Source organism: Eublepharis macularius, chromosome 11 (genome assembly GCF_028583425.1).
Source record: "Eublepharis macularius isolate TG4126 chromosome 11, MPM_Emac_v1.0, whole genome shotgun sequence".
In the NCBI taxonomy this organism is placed as follows: domain Eukaryota; kingdom Metazoa; phylum Chordata; class Lepidosauria; order Squamata; family Eublepharidae; genus Eublepharis; species Eublepharis macularius.
In genome coordinates this window covers 12,689,327-12,709,626 of record NC_072800.1, presented here as the reverse complement: position 1 = coordinate 12,709,626, position 20,300 = coordinate 12,689,327, and the positions used below count along the sequence as shown (strand labels likewise).

The 20,300-nt window shown below is 42.1% G+C and overlaps 1 protein-coding gene across 1 annotated transcript in view; it reads left to right on the top strand.

Moving 5' to 3' along the window:
* Positions 1 to 20,300, top strand: part of LOC129337659 (uncharacterized) — a 50,015-nt gene that overhangs the window by 24,434 nt on the left and 5,281 nt on the right. The window contains exons 7-14 of the mRNA XM_054991545.1: positions 17 to 147; positions 1,516 to 1,629; positions 3,752 to 3,779; positions 13,967 to 14,020; positions 15,014 to 15,074; positions 17,869 to 17,908; positions 18,162 to 18,248; positions 19,818 to 19,922. Coding sequence (XP_054847520.1) covers positions 17 to 147; positions 1,516 to 1,629; positions 3,752 to 3,779; positions 13,967 to 14,020; positions 15,014 to 15,074; positions 17,869 to 17,908; positions 18,162 to 18,248; positions 19,818 to 19,922 — 620 coding nt within the window. The remainder of the gene's footprint in view (positions 1 to 16; positions 148 to 1,515; positions 1,630 to 3,751; positions 3,780 to 13,966; positions 14,021 to 15,013; positions 15,075 to 17,868; positions 17,909 to 18,161; positions 18,249 to 19,817; positions 19,923 to 20,300) is intronic.

The following is a 20,300-nucleotide window of genomic DNA, read 5'->3' as shown; positions in this document are numbered from 1 at the left end:
TTACTTTAAAACACAGGTCTCGAATACATAATGGAATATCGGTCAAAAGACAACCCAATTTATGAATGTAGTCTCTGCATATCTCAAGCAGGACTAACTAACATGTTCATGCATGTTTTGGGTGTTAAACACAGGCTAACGTATTTGGTAAGTATGGATCTATTGTATGTTTGGAGCATTAATTTGCCTATCATAGTTTTATTTGTTACATTATATAGGGCAGGTCCAGAGCGCTTGAACGACCAACCAGAGATAGGGCTTTTCAGTGTTGGTGCTTCAGTTATGCTCCTGTTCCCAACCTCCAGATTTAGCTATCTTGTACAAATTTTTCATCTACATTTTCTCATTACTGCTTTTTATGATTTTGCTGGAAGTATCTTAAATTGTTTTCTTGCCAGAGCTGTTTTACTATAAGTGTCCTACTGAAGTTGTTCTCTGTGGGTTGTATTCAATTGTTGTTCCACCATCTTTTTTTTTTTTTTTTGCTGATTTCCCTCTTCTTATTTTGCCTCTTCTTCTGTTTATGAGGTTCCCCTTACCCCAAGGAGCATAATTTTAGGGAATTCAGTTGGCTGTGGGGAGGGGAAGCGGTAATTAGGAGACTGAGGAATATACTTTTAAAACATATTAAAAGTGTAATGTAAAACCACAAACTCCAAACCAAATAATCGGCACATTAATTGTCTGCAGAAAAGTAGCCATTCAAGCCCATGCAACTGTCAAGAAAAATCCCACTGGAAAAGGCAAGCCTTAGAAATCTTGAAAAAAGCTAACGGCAACGGTCTCTTGCGAGCTGATCCTGGCAGTCCATTCCATAATGCCTAGGCAGTAGCTCTCGCTCAGCCTTACCTACCTCACCAGGTTGTTGTTGTGAGGATTAAATGTACTCTTGGTGGGGACCATAGCTCAGTGATTATGTTATTTTTCTGTCTGTAGAAGGTCCGTGGTTCAATCCCCAACATATCCAGTTAAAAGGATTCCTGGGAAAGAATCTCTGTCTGAGGTCTTGGAGAATTGCCGTCACATTGGACAGGCAGGACTGAGTTAGATGGTTGAGTGGTTCAGTATAAAGAAGCTTCCTGTTTTCACCCAGGATGCACCCTGTCCATTGGGCACTGCACAGTGAATAAATAAGAGGGGACTTGCTAGAAGCCAGTCACATTACATGCATGGGGAAGGCAGGGCTGTCAACAGTTTTATAATAATAATAATAGATGTATATACCGCCCTTCAGGATGACTTAACATCCACTCAGAGCAGTTTACAAAGTATGCTATTATTATCCCCACAACAAAACACCCTGTGAGGTGGGTGGAGCCGAGAGAGCTCCGAGAAGCTGTGACTGCCCCAAGGGCACCCAGCTGGCTTCAAGGGGAGGAGTGGGGAATCAAACCCGGCTCTCCAGATTAGAGTCCCACCGCTCTTAACCACTACACCAAACTGGCTCTCGCTTACGCAGTTTTTTCTTGTTATTTGCTGAGTTGAATACTAAGTTGGGGTATTTTTCTTTCCCAGAGAAAACATCACCCTGAACTAGCAGATGTGAAAGGTCGAGGTACTATCTTGAACAGAAGGCTCAAAGAGCTTGCTGCGTTAGTTGAAAGGAAGGATGGAAGAAAGCGAATAAAGGTATGAAACTATAACACGTTGGGGCTGTATAAAATACATTAGGATGTGTGTTTGTTTGTGCCATCTTTAATTTAATTTAATTTATTATATTTATATTCTGCCCTCCCCGCTTTCGCAGGCTCGCATTAACTTTTAGTCAAAAGTTAATGTTCAAGTTAATGTAGGTACTTTCAATTTACCCAATACTTTTTTCCTTTGGTGGATGAAACAGAGGTACTGCAATTGTCTAGCTACCTACTTACTGGACATTTGGCCTTTACTTTGATGGTTTCTTCAAAGTGCATTTGGGCTGCATTTTTATTTTCCTTATCTAACCTTTTAACTAACAGTGCAATCCTAAGTAGAGTAACTCCAACCTAAACCTATTGAAATCAATGGGTGTAGACTAGAGTAACTCTGGTTAGGATCGCACTGTAAGAATCCTAGGATAAGTTTCATCTTGGTGTTCCAGAACACTGTCTCTTAAACTGTACAATGCATTACAAAATGGAATTTGCATTCTTGTGATCCTTGATGCTTAACTTGTTAACTTTGTTTATGCTCAGCAGCCTTTAGTGTTGTGTGCCTTATACACTTGTTGTTTTATGTCTACACAGCATACAGTAAGTAAGCGTATATAAAATAAAAGACATAGGCCCTGCCCTCAGTGTAAAGGTAAAGGTAGTCCCCTGTGCAAGCACCGAGTCATTACTGACCCATGGGGGGACGTTGCGTCACGACATTTTCTTGGCAGACTTTTTACGGGGTGGTTTGCCATTGCCTTCCCCAGTCATCTGCGCTTTACCCCCAGGAAACTGGGTACTCGTTTTACCGACCTCGGAAGGATGAAAGGCTGTCAACCTTGAGCCAGCTACCTGAACCTGGCTTCCGCCAGGATCGAACTCAGGTTGTGAGCAGAGCTTGGGCTGCAGTACTGCAGTGTTAGAGCCTATGAAACTAGACATATGAGGGGAAGGAACAGATAGAGGATGGAGATTGGTTTGAGAATGCCAGTTTTAACTGGTGGTTTCTAAAGGGTGAAGCTGGATGGTTGCCCAGAAGAAAAATCTCCAGGGGTTAGGAAGACACAACAAAGGAAGGACACAATCAAGGAATGACAAATGGAATTTTATATTTAGAGGAAATGGGCAATAGGGAAGCAAAAAGACCATGTAGGGGCATGAAGGGAGAGAATAAATAGATCAGTAACTGGGAGAATTTAGACATTTCAAAGTCAATAAAAGATGCTCAGATGTATGGAAATGTCTTTCTCAGTCACCTTCTTCATGATGTGTACAAAGAAGAATGGGAAGGGCCAGTTGTTGCAGACAGAAGCACATGCCACAAAAAGAGTTTTTTTCTTATTTAGAAAAAAATACAAAATATGAGGAGAAATCAGCGTTTGATTATGTACAAAAATAACCCTGGTTAACCTCAAAAACGAAGCTCTTGTCATAACACGTGTGTGCGTGTGCATGCCATAGTGGCTTGGCATCTGTCTAGGGCTGTTGCCTTTGCACTTGCATAAGGAATATGTAACCTCTGATCACATGGCTGTCAAATTAATTTTATATTGATGTGATATGATAGCCCATTGATATAGCGTTAAAATTCTACCCACTGCTTTTTAATCGATTTATTATTTTTTCAGTGTAACAGAGGAGCGATTCTAGATGCCGGTTTTCTCCAGTGCAGATGGTGCCTCTGCAGGTGACCACCACACTGAGATGCTGGACATCCATCAGCCAAGCAGAATACTGCAAATTTAATTGGATAGCTGAATTGGCATGGGCTGTGCTGGTGGTGGGAGGAATACAACAGCTCTATGCAAAAGTTGTGACAGTGTCTCCAAACATGTGATAAGAAGGATTTTTAGGAGGTATTTCCTGTTTTGCTTTCAAGATTCCAGTTGCCATCCATGTGTGCGTCTTCTATTAAACCACAATGGGGATATTTATGGGCAAGCAGATTATCCCGCACCTACTTAAAAAAGAATTTTGCATAGTGTAGTTAGTAATAGTCTATCAATCTGATTATGAATTATAATTAGGTGTTGTTTTGACTTCAAACGTGTATTATTGCAGGACATTAAAAGTTACATTTTACCAGAAATATATTGATTAAAAGTTTTTTTTTTCTTTAGAGTACAATGGATATACCTATTCTGAAAGGTAAGTTGGCGCAGTGTACAGTGTCGCTCATAGAGTTAGGCATGTTCTTAGCATATGTCATTGTATCCTGCTGTCCTCTCCAATAAGGACCCAAAGAGGCTTACAGCATTGTTCGTCGTCGTTCTTCTTTGCAGTCCTACGTTGGGACTGCACATGAGCACAGGCCAGCCATGGAGAGATTTTATAGCTGTTAAAATCTGTAAGGGAGCACTTCCCAGGTCGTCTTTCCCCAGGGAAGCAGCTCATATCATTTTGAATGTTTGAAGGCATCAACATGAACATCTTATGGTCATAAATGAAACAGTTTCATAGCTTGGTTGGAACCGACATGGTTTCCCTCCCTTTTTCTGACATTCTTGAATACATGTTGTTTCTTCAGAAACAAGGGTTATCTGTTTTCTCCATGAAAGAACACTTGGCTGTTATCTCAGCCTTTCATGAGAGGGTTAATGGCAAGACAGTTTTCTCTTACCACATTGCAAAACAGTTCCTTAGGAGTGTATTTAATACCTTTCCACCAAGATCTTCTCCAGTCCCACAATGGAGCCTCCCCTTGGTTCTCTCTCAACTCCTGCTACCACCTTTCAAACATATGAGGTCCTGCCCACATTCCTTGTTGTCCTGGCAAGTAGCAATCCTAGTTGCTGTTACTTTGGCCAGGTGGGTGGGGGAAGTCACTGCCCTTTGGGCAGATCCTCTTAGCCAATTTTTTACAGAGAAAGTCATCTTGCATACCATCCTTGAATTCCTTCCCAAAGTGATATCTAAATTTCACCTACAACAGAAAGTTACTTTACCTGTATTTTTTCCTAGCCCTACCTCCAGTGTAGAACGTACCCTACAAATGTTGGATGTAAAAAGGGCTGTTGTACTATTTACATAGAACAAAGAACATTTGTAAATCCAGGTCACTTTTTGTGTGTTATTTTGGATGTTGCAAAGAATTCCCAATGTCCTCCCAGACTTTGTCAAGGTGGATAGTATCAGCCATCAAACTCTCTTACAAGAAGGCTGGGGTACAATATCCTTTGATGATCAGAGCACATTCAGCTAGAGCACAGGCTTCATCAGCAGCTTCCTGCGAGAGGTCCCTCTTTGAGACCTCTGCCAGGCTGCCACCTGGTCCTCAGCTGACACATTCGTCAAACATTCAGTGCTTAGTTCTCGGGGCCCCTTCTTACATGCTGAGGGTAATGCCAATCGCCACCTTGGGGTCAGTAAGCAATTTTCCCCAGGCTAGTTCAGTCAGGGATCCTGACAGTGTTTTGCCATCTTCTGGGCATGGAGCAAGAGTCACTGGGTGTGTGGGGGGGAAGGGGAGGTAGCTGTGAATTTCCTGCATTGTGTGGGGTGTTGGACTAGATGACCCTGGAGGTTCCTTCCAACCCTATGATTCTATGATTATTCTGTTGACATGAATGCCCAAAGAGAATCAGCACTGGGAGCAGCTATCCTACAATCTCTACTTGGCTGATGTACTCACACCCTCTTCCCTTGCTGAGTAGCTCGCTATACTCCCAGTGTGGGACTGCACAGAAGATGATGACGAAAACAGTTGCACTTACCTGTAACTGTTATTCTCCGGTGGTCCTAGGAGTGGGGCAGTCCTTATTTTTGGGATATAGCTCTTCCTCTCTGAAGGCAGTCAGTCAGCTGATTTTGATCCCGGAGGGGAGGGGCTTGTCCTTGGAATCACCAGTCTTTGGCCCTGCCATCCGAGCAGGATGTCTTCAGCAATGCTCTGCAGAGCACAGTGATCCCAGTGAAGAAGAAACTGCCAGAGATGAGCCAGGCGTGACGGCGTGTGCCTGTAATCCCAGTACTCAAGGAGGCCGAGGCCACAGGCAGTGTGGAGCTCTCAGGGGAAAGGAAAGACCCTACCGCCTACCCCATTCCCATTTCGCTCAGAGCGATGGCGAGCATTAGAACCAGAAGTCCCTAGGTTCTCCTAGGTTACATGGCCACAACAGCAAAACTCCACTGAAGTTCACCACTTTCAGGTTGGGAGGAACACCACCCCCCCTCAGATGGCCAGAGGGTGTGGTGTTTGAGTCCGTAGTAGCCTGTTGTAGAGACCGATATTATCGGGAACTCCCTCAGGCTTGGAAGGAGCCGCTTCCAGCAGCATCAGCAAAGGACCTTCTCCAACCCCGGCAGCCCCAACTGAAGACTGATCCTGCGGGAAACAGGGTCCGTGAAAGGAAGGAGGGAAGAGAAAAGAGTAACAGAAGGCTCAAAGCCAGCTCGCCCTAAATAAAAGGGAACTCTACTTTCTTTCTTTTTCTTTTCAGCTGGGATTTGTGAGGTGCGCTTTCGCTTTTGTTTCTCCTTTTGGCGGGAAAATTTCTGTTTCTGAAAATGTCAGTAATGGCAGGCCCCAGCTGCCTCCTAGGCCTCAGAGGGCATAAAGCTGCAGCCTAGTGGTGCTAGACTCATAGGCCTCGACCTTCTTTTGGACCTCTCAACAGGCCAGTGAAAGAGAAATGTCCAAGGGCCTGGATGGTAGAATGTCAGCAAAGGCAGGCCTAGCCACCTCCCAGGCCTCAGAGAGTGTAAGCCTGCGGCCTAAACTTTCCAAACTCCCAGGCCTCGGCCCCCTCTTGGGCCTCTCAACAGGCCAGTGAAAGAGAAAAAGCCCAAGGGCCTGGATGGCAGAATGTCAGCAAAGGCAGGCTTAGCCTCCTTCCAGGCCTCAGAGGGCGCAAGCCTGAGGCTTAGACTTGCCAAACTCCCAGGCCTCAGCCTACTCCCGGGCCCCTCAAGAGACTAGCGAAAGGGAGGTCTGGGGTTTGCATCCACCAGGCAAGGAAGCCTGAAGGGAGTTGCTGTAATGTTGTGGTTAAGTGCTGGGCCATGAATCATTACTCTGCTGGTTCGAGTCCCATAACTGCTTGAACTCAGTGGCTGACTTTGGGTAAACCAGTCTCAATTACCTTGCGGTTCCAAGGGAATAATGATAATTCTGACCTTATCACAGCCCCTGACTTGGTTAGTCCAGGCAAGCCAGATCTCATCAGATATCAGTACTTCAGCAGAGTTGGTCTTGGTTAGCAATTGGATGGGAGACCTCCAAAAAAGACCAGTGTTGCAGAGGCAACTATGACTGGATGACATTTCCACCACTAAGGGGAAAGAAATTACATGCCCCCTATTTACATAGTCACAACTGTGGTTACTATTTAACAAATGAACTTGCATGGCCCAGGATGGAAATAAGGAATTCAAAGAGGTCCTGAAGGCACACCAATAAATAGTCTAGCGGCTAGACTCACAGATGGGCAAGAGAGTCATTCCAGTGTGGAGGTATGACTCCAGATAGGTAAAGGGGTGCCCCCTCCCCAGATTAAACAGGAGGCAAGGGCCATTAACAGCACAGATCTTGGTTAAGCCTTCAACCTGAGGACCCTGAGCTATCAGTTTTCTCTCTCAGCCAAGAAGAAAGGGGAGCTGTTAAAAGAAGGGAAAATTCCCTAGCAGGTCTTCCTCAGGAGCCGTATCCTAGAAAGCTCCCTAAGGTGATGGGGATCCTGGAGTCTTCTCCCTTAAGGACTAAGGGGTTGGAGAGATTCCTCCCTAGAATCAGGAATGATCCTATCAGGGATTCCCTTCCAGTAGTCTCTCATACTTGTAGAAGTCTAAGGGGAACGCTTTGGCAAAACTAACTACTCTTATTTCCTCCCCCCCCCCAAGTCTTATACATTAGTTACAGGGGTTACTGAGAGGATCAAGCTGCCATTGGTGGATGATCTGGTAACCAGCCTGCCATCTAATCTTTTGCTGCCCGTTGACAAGGAAGGACTACCTAGGATTCCAGCCTCAGGTGGTTTGAACTGGCTGTGCACAGAAAATTGGAAGTTTCCGCTACATCCTTCAGAGCATTGGTGACAGCTCCACTCCTTCCTAGAGTTACATTCTCTCGGGTCTCAGACCTGGCTACAGTGAGCAGTAAACCCCTGCCAAAGAGCAAAACTAAGAAAATAGCCCTGGCAATATGCTATGCTGTGGTCAACAAGGACCATGGTTTTCAGGCAACCAGGCACAACACTTAGCTTAGAAAATGGAACGTGGACCATTTGCCCCAAAGCCAAAGTAACCGTGGTTCCTTTCAAAGATATCAACCTGTCTGGAGAAACTCTAAATAAAGGAAAGCAGACCAAACATCGAGAGGAGGGTATTACCTTCTCCCTCAACTAATCTGATCCGAATACTAAAGGGCCAAAGAAGGGAACTCAATGTGTCTACACCAAGGCAGCAGGCACGATGGTGTTTGGGGGATGCTTACAATATTTGGCAAACCCTTGGCAGTTAATAATAAGAAACAGGCGGATACTGTAATCAGTGGAATTCAGTTCTGTGCCACCTGGTCCCTTTTCCTCTAGATCTAAAGGAATTTGGTCAAATAAAATAGAAGCCTAGGAACAAGAAGGTTGGAATGGAAAGGCTAAAATTTGTCATGACTGCCATTCAGAAGGTAGATTGTCTGGCTTCCATCGATCTTTCAGAGGCACTTCCAGCATTGGGCCCTTTCCTTTGAGCTGAAAACACTACCTAGGCTGTTCATCAGAATCCTAGGAGAGGATGGAAAGCTAAAGTCAACAGAAGAACTAAAAGAACAGAGCAGAGAGACAGGATGGTGGCTAAGAGCGCAAATAGAATCCAGATTTGCTGAAGATAAAACACAGGGATTCTACATGGAATGATGCCCTTTGCTAAGCTGCTGTTAGAAACAAGTGGAAAACTAATTAGAAAATTATATGCCTTTGTGAAACAATTGAAGACAGAAGAGGAGGCACTAAAAGATCATATGGCAAAGTGGGGACAAAACCTGGGGCATGGCATAGATTTGGAGCAATGGCTACAGATATGGAGAACAAATATCAAAATAACAAAATCAGCCACCTTCAAAGAAAACCTATACAAAATGTTTTATAGGTGGTATGTGACACCAGAAAATTAGCAAAGATGTATCCCAAAGTACTGGTACCCCAATAAGTGCTGGAAGTGTAAACAGAAAACCGGCACCTTTTTCCATATATGGCAGCTATGTAAAAAAGCGAAGAAATATTGGAAAGGGATACATGAATTGCTGCAAGAGGTGCTAGAAATGAATATACCCTTCAAACCGGAAATGCTCCTACTAAATATAATGCCAGAGGAGATAAATAGGCAAAGTAGATATTTGATAATTCATATAATAACAATAGCAAGAATAGTATATGCCAGATATTGGAAAAATATGATGGGAAACAAAAATAAACCCCGCTCTATAGATGGGTTGAACGGAAGTATAACATAGGGACATAACTGTATGTTAGCAAAACACAATTAAATGAAGGAGGAAATTAAAAAAAGTACTAGAATTAAAGAAAGTGGACTCACAGTGATAATAGCTTAGCGAAAAATAATATAACTATGATGAAATTTATAGAGACGAAATGAAATGCATGGTAACCAAAAAATCTCATGTAACCAAAAAATGTAAGATTTTTTATTAACTCTGCTATCAGAATAAGCTGGAACTAAAAACTAATTTTTTTTAAAATGAAATAGCTGTAATCAGTCTCAGAACATATAATAAAATTGTCCATGATCAATAAAACACAAATTACATGCAAAAAAAAAAGGAATCTCAGAATCTTCCCACAGGTCACTACATTCATAAATGTTTATACAGAGGACAACTCCGAGGTGGACTGGCTAAGTCAGAGAGTGATGAACCAAACAGAATGGATGCTATCTAGAGAGATTCCCCAACTGGTCTACCACAGTTTTCGACAAGGCGCAAGAAGAAGAAACCCTCAAACCATAGGGATAGATGATGTGAGCAGCAAGCTGCCTTTACACATCCTGTATGTCTTCCACAGTACAGCTGTTGCTCAGAGCTGTCCAGAAGATCACACAGTAAAGAGCAGAAGTGATGCTAATAGCAACCTTCAGGTCCAGAAAGACATGGTCTCAAAACCTGAAGAATCTTTCAAGCATGGATCCCTGGCACCTCTACTGCAGGAGGGCCCATTGATGCAGGGATCAATACGACACCCCTGACCAGCTCTGGCAAGCCTCACAGTGTGGAGGTCGAACACAAACAGCTAATAGGGTTGGACTAAGCAGAAGGCATGATTGATACTATGCTAGCCTCCAGGAAGAGTTCCACAGTGTCTATAAAAAATTCCTGCCGGGTTCCCAGAAGAGTGCATGGATAGAGTCATGTAACCTTTGGGGGCTAAGTAGGAAGTTACTATCTTTCCTTTAAGTGAGGATGAGAAAAGTCTTAATACTAGCACCCTTAGACAACAGGTAGTGACCATCCCAACAATTAGGGGTTCTAGGAAGGGACGTTCCCTTATATATCACCTTCATGGCAGTGGATTCTAAAAGGGGACCTCATTGTCGAATCTTCCAAGGATTCACTGTTTTTTTCCCATGTGAAATCTTTATCTGGTATTGAGAGCATTATACAAAAGATGCCTTGAGCCTATGACCTCATGTCCCCTAAAGGAACGGACCTTTAAAACCATCTTTCCGATGAGAATAAGATCAGCTAGACAAGTGTCAGAATGGCAGGCACCAGCAGTAGATAGAGATCCATGCCCTTTCCTCCAAGATGGTAGAACAAGTTATGAATAAAAACAACTGTCTTCCAAAGGTGAACTTCATGTTTTCATAGGACAGGAGAGATAGTACTTCCCTCCTTCTAACCTAATCCAAAGCATGGAAGGAGAATGAATGAATGAATGAATGAATGAATGAATGAATGAATGAATGAATGAATGAAGATCTCACTATCTTGACATACGTAGAGATGTGATATCCACTTGGGCAGGACTAAACAGTGTTTCAGAAGTCTGGGATGCTAGTTGTGTGTTTGCAGGAGGTCCTCCTTGGGACACAGAGTGTCCTTTTCTTGGCTAAGTAGGTAAAGCAGAGGGTACATAATTCTGGCATGTCAAGCCAGAGGTCTGGGGATGCCCATAGATGTCAGGGTGCACTCACTAAGGGAAACAGCGACACAGGCAGCCTGTCAGTTCCTGGCAGGTAGATCCCCCTTGTTCTCCACAGCAATCACACAGTAACTTTATTAGAGATCCATCAAGTTCAAGGTGCTCAGACAACGGGATTGGCAGAAGTGACGTAAATTGGGTTGGTCGTGTTAGTTATAGGGAAGATTCCCGCCTTCAGGACAGTGACTGTTAAAGTTCTGGTGTAAAAGAGCCAGGGGGTTGAAGGGGAGAAAATAGGTTTAGGCTAGACCGAGTAAAGAATGTTATCATCTCAGTTCCCAAGAAGGATACATCTCGAGCCAGCTGCAGTTGGCCTTCAAGGACACTTGCTTGAAGCGGCAGGGAAAGAGAAAGTAAATACTTGTAAGATAACCCACTAGCTTAGCATCAATAAGAAACTTCCCATGCCCTCTGAGGATCAGCACATAACACAGAATACATGCATGGCAGATATGGAGGATGGCATATATGACACAGCCTATAAATCCTTTAGTCATTAGAAACGATTGGTAAGGTGGTCACATGGAAATCAGTGTATTCTCTCATCAAGAAATATAGGATAGATAAGTTGTCTTCCCCAGAGACAACCTTCAGCAGGGGGATACTACTACACACCATCTAGGCCTGGAAGCCGGACTACCCACCCTGGGGCACACTGCTCTTGTATGTCCCCAAAGTAAGGACTGCCTCACTCCTAGGACCACCAGAGAATGGAAGATTTGTATTCGCTTACCGTGAAGCTTCCTTTCTCGGTGGTCCAGGAGTGAGGCAGTCCTGCCCACCCAAGTTTCTTGCAGGGCGACTTCTAGGATTGGACGAAGAGTTGGGACGATAGTCTTCCTCCCAGTGGATTCAAGGGAGGGACCTTTCTATTTAAAAAAAATTGAGGGTTATAGCAGCCAAAAGTACCATTGTGACAGTTTGGAAATCAGATAGACCACCAACACTTGAGACTTGGTTCTCCAAAGTTTGGAATCATTTTATTTTAGAAAAGATAAGTAATGACTTACAAAATGCAGAACAATTTACAGAAAATAATAGCTTTATTGAAAAGTGGCTTCCGTTTTTGGACTATATTGAAAAGAACAATTTACAACCTACATCGAAAGTATTACAGTCTATAACAAATAATGGATACTGCGCTCTATATTAATGCAGTAGATCAAAAGAGCACAGTAATAGAATCCCTCCTGATAAATGAAGAAGATATTATGTTAACTTTGTATTGTTTACAGATTGATTTGTTATATATGTAATGGTTATTGTTTATTTGTTATCTATTAATAAAATTAAAATTACAAAAAAATCTTTAAAGTACATTAAAACAAACTGTAAAATACATACAAATAAAAATTAAAAACAGAAAATACACTAACAAGGATGAACCAATGAGGCAACATCAAACTATAAGGCTCCATCTTATCTCTAATGCTTTTAAAATCTACACAAAACCACTGGAAGAGATCATCTTGAGGTTGTGGATGAGGGGCACCAATATGTGGACAGCACAACACTCAACTTTCTCTCCTTTCCATCAAGATCTAGAGAAGCTGTGGATGAAATTTAACAGTATATGAAGACTCCCGTAGCCCTGTCATTGTGGCAGGTGTGGACTAAGAGGAAGTGTCCTTTCCACCTTATTTTTCTTGCCTGAAAAGGGTAGTGGAAAGGGTATTCTGTGGGACTTTTGTGGCTGTTTGCACTGTTAGTTCTGTTGCTCCTATGAATTTGGTCAGTGTAGACCAAGAAATATCAATTTCAAGCTGTTTTTGCACAAAATCAGTGCATTGAATTGGTAATGGAATGTGTGTTCTGTGGAACTTCTGTCGCTTGGTCTATCACTGCCATCTCCAACAATGTACAATGTCTATTTGGCTTGTTGGTGTGCCTTAGAAACTGTTATTATGAAGTATTTTTCATTGAAAATAAGTTTAGCTTGGAAAGAGGTAAATAAAATTAAAACATTGCCCCATTCTTATTTCTAAAAAAAAAATGAGGGGAGTTATTATTTTCCCTCTTCTTATCATGATGGGGAGTCAGGGCTTGGGAACAGACTGGCGATTCCAGGGACAAGCCCCTCCCCTCCGGGATCAAAATCAGCTGACTGATCCTGCCTTCAGAGAGGAGGAGCTATATCCTAAAAGTAAGGACTGCCCGATTCCTGGACCACTGAGAAAGGAAGCTTCACGGTAAGTGAATACAAATCTTCCGTTTGTCAAGTGTCTTCTGTGCAGGCACACATTCCCTCCCTCCTGCCCCACTGCAAGTGAATTTTTTTAAAAAATCATTGCTCCCATCTGTTTTACTGTGGTGGCTGTGGAGAACTGAGGGAATTTGGGTCCCTCTGCCTCACAACCCACGTTTTTTGCAGGAAAATCACTGCGCATGCGCAGTGGAGGCAGAGCACCCCCTTACAGATTTTAATAGCTAGAAAATCTTTCCACAGCTGGCCTGCATGCGTATGCGGTCCCAAAGTGTGTCTGCACAAAATACACTTGACGAACAACGATTACAGGTAAGTGCAACTCTGTTTTCTCCTCTTATAATCCTTATAACAACAACTCTGTGAGGTAGCTTAGGCTGAGAGTGAGAGTCATCCAGCTAGCTTCCATGGCAGAGTGAAGATTCAAAACCCAGGTCTCTCAGATCCTGTGCTCTGAATGCTCCACCATTCTTGCTGTGCATGGAAATAACTTATTGTGGGTATAGGAATCCCACTGTAAACACATTTACTATGAAAATTATGCCATTAGTGACACTTACTTCCAGACTAGTGTGTTGACTTACAGTCACAGTCTGATGTCATTTAGAGATAAGTGTGAAGGATTTCATTTAGTTCTCTTGGTCATAGAGAAAATGATTGCAAAGTTTGTTAAAAGCTCAGAAACTAGATATGGTCTAATTAAGGTTTTTGAAGAATTTCAGTAGCAACCCCCCCAGTCAGTGTTTGTGAAACTATTTTTTTTTGTTGCATTTCCATCAGAACTTAACATTGCATAATATACATAACATAGTACCACAATTTTAAGTGCATATTTAAAGACCTCAGTAAAAGTTTTTTCTTGAAACTGCTAAATTATTTCAATTGAAGTATTGCATTTAAAAGGTTTTTACAAAAATATAGTTTTGAAAGTAAGTGCGAACATTACTCTAGAATATATTTTCATGTCTTCTTTCATTTTACAGATGACATATATTCAGTACAGTTTAAAGACTCTCTCATCACTTGGTTTGCTGAAGGTGAGTGGTTAGATTGAGAGAGTATAAGCCCTATACTCAAATCTGTTTGACCTCCTGTATTTGTGATAATTGATGGTCACCTTTGATCAGATCTGTAATGCTGCTTGTGAGAATGGAATGCTGTTCAATGTAAACCGGAAACTTTGATGGCTCATAAGATGTGAGCTCACTTTGAAGAATGGTCTGTAAGTGCTTATGTTTAATAAGCATTGTTAGACATGCATATTTGTGTACATATCTAAAGTAGATAAGAGTTTGTGGGCACTCGCCAAACAACTAAATATACCTGGAGCACTTTAAAAGATTAATGATAGCATTTACATTATCAGCAGCATAATATAGATAGATGCGTATGCATATGTGGAAGTTGTGTTGGTAATTGGGTTGGGGAGGGCTTCCATCTGCATTTCAAAATGATATTAAAAGATAAAAATGAACAAGCAGAGGTGGTTGAGTTACAGTGGGTACTCTGAATACAAAAATTCGATTGGGCTGCCGTGGAGATCCTGTGACGGGCCCTTAATGCTGTATGAAACAGCCTTGAGTCCCACTTCCGTGTTTTGGGGGATATAATACTCTCTTATTCATCAAAGACTGATATTCCTTGGTATAGTTAAGTCTCCCATTTCCCTAAAGAGATTCATGTCAATATGTGAATAAAGAAAATTCCTTGGCTAACCTGATTCTTCATGGCTTAAAGTCAAGGCTTGAATGTATAGCTGCCCTTTCCTTTGCTACTGCAGTCTAAGTTGCCTGTCTGAACACTTCAGCCTTTGATAAAAGAAGATTTCATATTTATATCCTTAAAAATATCTTTGGGATGCTCCTTACACCACTCTTCCATAGGACAGTAGAATAAAAGTTAAATGAACTGACCGGTAATGGCATGAATAATTCCTCCTACTTTTGATGGCTTCAAGTGACATTGATACAAGGCATTGTAATGTAAGTCCACAATTTGAAGCTACTGAATGCATTTAATTTATTTTGTAGATGATGCAGGTGGAGGAAAGAAGAAAGATCCTAAATCCACAGCAGAATCAACAAAGGATAAGTAGGTTTTAAGTTAAGTTTATTTAGAAAGACCAGGGCAGGAAGCCATGTTAGTTTGTTGTAGCGAAATAGAACAGAAGTCCAGTGGCACTTAAGAGACTCACGACATTTATTTCAGAAAGATCAAGCTGGAATAAATATTGTTGGTCTCTAAGTTGCCTCTGGACTTCTGTTTTATTTGAAAGTAGTTTTAGGAAACTGCCGAAAGAGAGTCTCTCCACTGGAACGTGACTGCTCAAAACCTCTTTTTGTATATTAGAATATGAATCTTCATATGAGTGATTTCTTAGGTCTGTAATGTTCAAAGCACAAGTGGGGTTCTTCTAGAGATGCATTGCTGGTTGCCGGGGGACGCAGGCGCTCTCCGCAACACCTCCAAGTCTAGCTGTTAGTGTGCTGTTACCAGATCAAAAAGCAGAATGCCTATCCATCCACCCCTTTCATGTGGGAAAAATACAGGCAACTCATGTTTCTTGGAGCATATTTGAAGCCAGTTTGATAACCTTTCTTTTCAGGGGGCTTCATGTTTCTTGGGGCCATTCCTCCAAGACTTCAGACCAGCTGCATTTTCCGTTGCATTCCAGTAGTACAGAAATATTCTGTACTATTTGTGGGGCAAGCACAGTGGAGGATATCCTGTACTGTACTGTTTTTTTCACTGCACTATTTGCAAGGAGTCCAGTATTAATTTCTTCTCACGATTTCCACTTCCTTTTGACTTTTGGTCAGATCAGCAAGAAATTGCACGTTTGCTGCTGAATAGATAGGTCTGTTACAATAGCCTGATTTACACAGACTACAAAATGGAGAGAGTAACGGAATAAAGCTGCAACACGAACGATGTAACCGTCACCTACTAACTACTGTAACACTAAAAGATACTTGACACACTTTTATGCAAAATTACAAAATTTACTAGTACATAAGGTGAATTCTAAATGTGCAGTAAAACAAATTCCGTTTAAGCAAACATGTAAGAACATATATCACACCTTCACTTCTACAAAGAAGGAGGGGGGGGGGAACATACAAGCCAATCTCCGATGTCTGCAGAGCCAATACAGTTATAATAGGGCTAAAGAGCCTCTACAAGAATTCATCCAAGTGTCAGTATACAAAATACACACGTATGTTGCCAGAGTCACTGGTCAACAGGCAATCAAGTTCTGAATTGTAATCAACATATTCAAATTGTAACTGCAACGGGTCAGCTAGCAAGAGGTCCCGTTTCCGGTTTCCCCTTCTTTAGAGCAGTTACAAATCCAACAAATTCAAACAATTCATATACCACATCTCACATAGTTATGGCTTGCTCACCGGCGTACCCAGTGTTACAGTAGTTAGTAGGTGACGGTTACATTGTTCGTGTTGTTGATTTACACAGACTGCAGAACAATCAAGAGGAGTTAGCCGTGTTAGTCTGTAGTAGCAAAATCAAAAAGAGTCCAGTAGCACCTTTAAGACTAACCAACTTTATTGTAGCATAAGCTTACGAGGATCACAGTTCTCTTCGTCAGATGCATCTGACGAAGAGAACTGTGATTCTCGAAATCTTATGCTGCAATAAAGTTGGTTAGTCTTAAAAGTGCTACTGGACTCTTTTTGACAGAACAATCAAGGCAGCATGATGTGCTTGCTTGCTCGGTTTCTCCGAGAATTGCATTTGGGTGCACACCCACAGTTACCTACGTTTTGTTTTGTTTTTGCTGGCTGGATTGGTTATAGCCTTTGAGCCAGAGAGTAATAACTCAAGCCATTCTGCATTATTACAAGCTCCTTCAGATAGAAGATTTAAGAGAAAATAGCCCTGCTTATCCCAGATCATTGTCCGTATTTCAGCGCAGCCCCTTTCAGAGAGTTTCTTGGGTGTGCCCACAGAAAATGAAATACTTGTTTTTTTTAAAAAAGGCATTAATTATGAGCACTTCTTCAGCTCATGAGCTCCATATTCAAGAAAATTTGCTGCCTTGGTCCAGCAGCTGCCAGAAGGTGGGATTCAGTAGATCCACCCCACTTATTGTGGCCCCTTACCCTGATGCAGGATGTTCTAAGGAGCCTCTTGCGTCTGAGACACGTGCCTTGTGCCAGAGGAGGTTGCCACTGCTGTTCTTATCAGCAGGATCCAGCTCCATATATGCAGGATAGATAAATATATGCTACACAGCTGCCTTTTATAAGAATATATTACTTGAATCTGTACTGAAGTTATTTATTATTATATAGTTCCGTGACACTTTTCAGGACAGGTCCCTGCCCCAAATAGCATGCATTCTAAATCCAGATTGTGAGAACGTTGCAATGGAGGGGGGAGGGTTATGCGATAAACTTAACCAAATACATATACAAAATGGATCCTAGCCAGATAGCTCACCAGAGGCTCAATAAACCTGGGTTATTGCAACTGCAAAATTGGGATGTGTGTGGAGGAGGATAGGCTAGTTTAGAACCTGGCAGGCCACAGTACATGGCTGGGGGGGCAGCATTCAACTTGATACGTCACAAGTTGTGCAGGCTTGACTTTTTTGGTTGTGGATATGTATTGAGATTTCATGAAGGAGGTGAATTTTGAGAAAGCTTTTGAAGGGGACGAGAGACAGAAGGGAATCAGAGACCAAGCAGAGATGTTTGCAAACCTATGTCAACCATAGAATTTTCAGGGTTGTTGAGATTAACAGGAAGCTTCGATGCTATCATCTTGGGCTGAATTCGTGTTGTTTTCATAGCTTCTGCAGTTCAGTTCTTTTTATTCTGAAATGGATGCTGTTTCATAGATTTTTTCCCTTAAATTCCATAAGGTGTGACAGCAACAAATCAGAAGATAAGGAGGCAGAGCAGGTAATTATTCACTGGAATGTTTTGAGAGTTTATTGTTTTGTTTCCTTGAAAGCTTGATTTTAAAGTATTAAGGTATCCCAGATCATTAGTCAAGTATTTATTTAGATTAAAAATCATCTTTTTATTACTGAAATACTCAAAATATTTTCATATGTTTCAGTGGTTCTTTAGGTTCTTGGTAAATAACAAAGTAACCTTGTGTAGAGTTCAACTTCTGATATGATTTTTAAAAAATCTGACGTTTGTTTTATAGAGTGCCATGCAACAACAAAATGCAGAGCTCCTAGAAGTTTCTGATTCTGAAGAATTGTCTAGCAATGAAGATTTACTAAAATATTTGGTATGTGGTTAACATATGCTACTGCTCAGCTTGGAAAATACAGTATTTCATGAATAAGTGTGTGGCAAGGGGAGGCCCAGAACTGCATGGCAGAGCATGTTATCAGGCTTCAAAAAGATATCTGCCTTGATACTAGAGATGGGCACGAAACGGGAAAAAAACTAAATGAGAGTTTCGTGTTTTGTTGCATTCCATGAATCATGGAACACGAACTTCCATGAAATTATCCCATTTCGCGATACAATTTGTTCGTTTTGTGATTCGTCAGAACCCGAGGCACTTCAATGGCCCCCTTCATACTCAGAGATGCCAAACTTGCAGAGAGATTTCAGCATGCTCTCCTCCAGCCACCCTCCAAGTAGCTCAGGCTCTCTTTGCTGACTTTTCCCTCCCAGTCTCCTACTTTCTGCCATTGCTGGAAGAAAAGTCAAGCAGAGCTCGACTTTTGGATTTTCCTCTCTTCAGGTTCTTTGCTGACTTTTCTTTCCTGTCCTCTTGCTGCTCTGACATGCCCTCCCCCCCGACCTCCAAGTTCTCGAAGGAAAAGCTGAGCAGAGCAGATCCGCTCAGGATCTGCTCCAGGGAGCTTGGGGGTGGGGAGGTGGGTGGGAAGGCATGTCAGAGCAGCAGGAGGACAGGAGGTAGAGAGTCAGGGAAGGGTTCCTGAAGCTGGCAAGCAGTGAGCAGTGGCAGAAGGAGCTGCTGAGGCTGCCACCACCGCTGCTACTCCACCATCCTGTTCTTTAAAACAGAGAAGGGAAACATAGAGGGGAAGGAGTCTCTGACTACAGTTCCCAGGTAAACTTGCACAGACCCACATTACTCAGCTCTCAGGTTGGCAGGGAGAGCTGCTTATCAAGGTTATGTGGGCTAAGATTGGGGTTTCCATGGCAACAAAAGTTCTGCAGACATTCTGGGCCTATGTTGCCTAGGGAATCAGTGGATCAGCACCTGCCGATTCATGCCCATGCCCGATTCATGACGATTCATGCCCATGTCTACTTGATACCTGCCCTTGTAGAACTGCTAGTAGTCAATATTAGGCTGTATGAACCAGTAATCTGACTTAGTATAGAAGCAGCTTTTGTACTGATGTCAAAATTGCCCATTATTAATATTGGTGGTGCTGTTAGTGATTTATCCAGTGCCATTGATGTATGTGGTACTTGGTGATAAGCAAAAAGAAAAGGATTTTGCTCTAGTGAGGCTACAATCCAAATTTCAGCCATGGGGGAGCCAACAAAGAGAAAGAAGGGGAAGCGATGCATAAATGGAGGAAAATGCATGTTCATTGTTTTTGTTGCATTTACACAGATGTAACATTTGGATATAGAATTAAAGTTACTAACACTGACATCATTGAACTCTTAAAGAGTGTTGTCATCTTACATATTATAGCATATTGTGGACAAAAACAAAAACATATCCCTAAAAATAGTGGCTTATGTCTGCGGTATGCATAGAAATTATTCTTTAAAGCTGTAAATTGTTCTACGTTGAAAAATCTGCATGCTACACATTTTGAGTGTGTCTTAAAAAGCATTAATGGCATTTTGTATCTCTTTCCAGAAAAGTTTTGAAATAGTAGATGAAGAAGATGCTGCATTTGTACTGAGGGTTACTCAAAAACTTACGACTGCACTGGTTACATATCGTTACAAACCAAAAAAGAAAGTAATTCTCTCTTAATATTTCTAAAAAAAATTGTGTTGTAATTTAAGTATCTTCCAAATACTGCTTTTAAGATGCTACAGCTACATGGGTTTTATGGGTGAGGTGGGAGCAAAATTTAAATTCCCCAGTACAAGATTCTGCTGCTTAGGTCATGGCTGTCTCCAGTGGTCAAACTGTATGTTCCCACTTGTTTTAAGGTACCTTGAATCTTCTATTATAGCAGTTTTCACAATAGGGAAAACCAAGTGGGGGACCTGTGGGGAACTGCATGGGGAATCTTGCTTTCCTTTCCTCACACTGTTTCCTTTTTCTCCCCCGCCCCATCATCCCCATAGCCACTCCCTTTTTCTGATTACTTTTCTCCCATCTAACAACCCT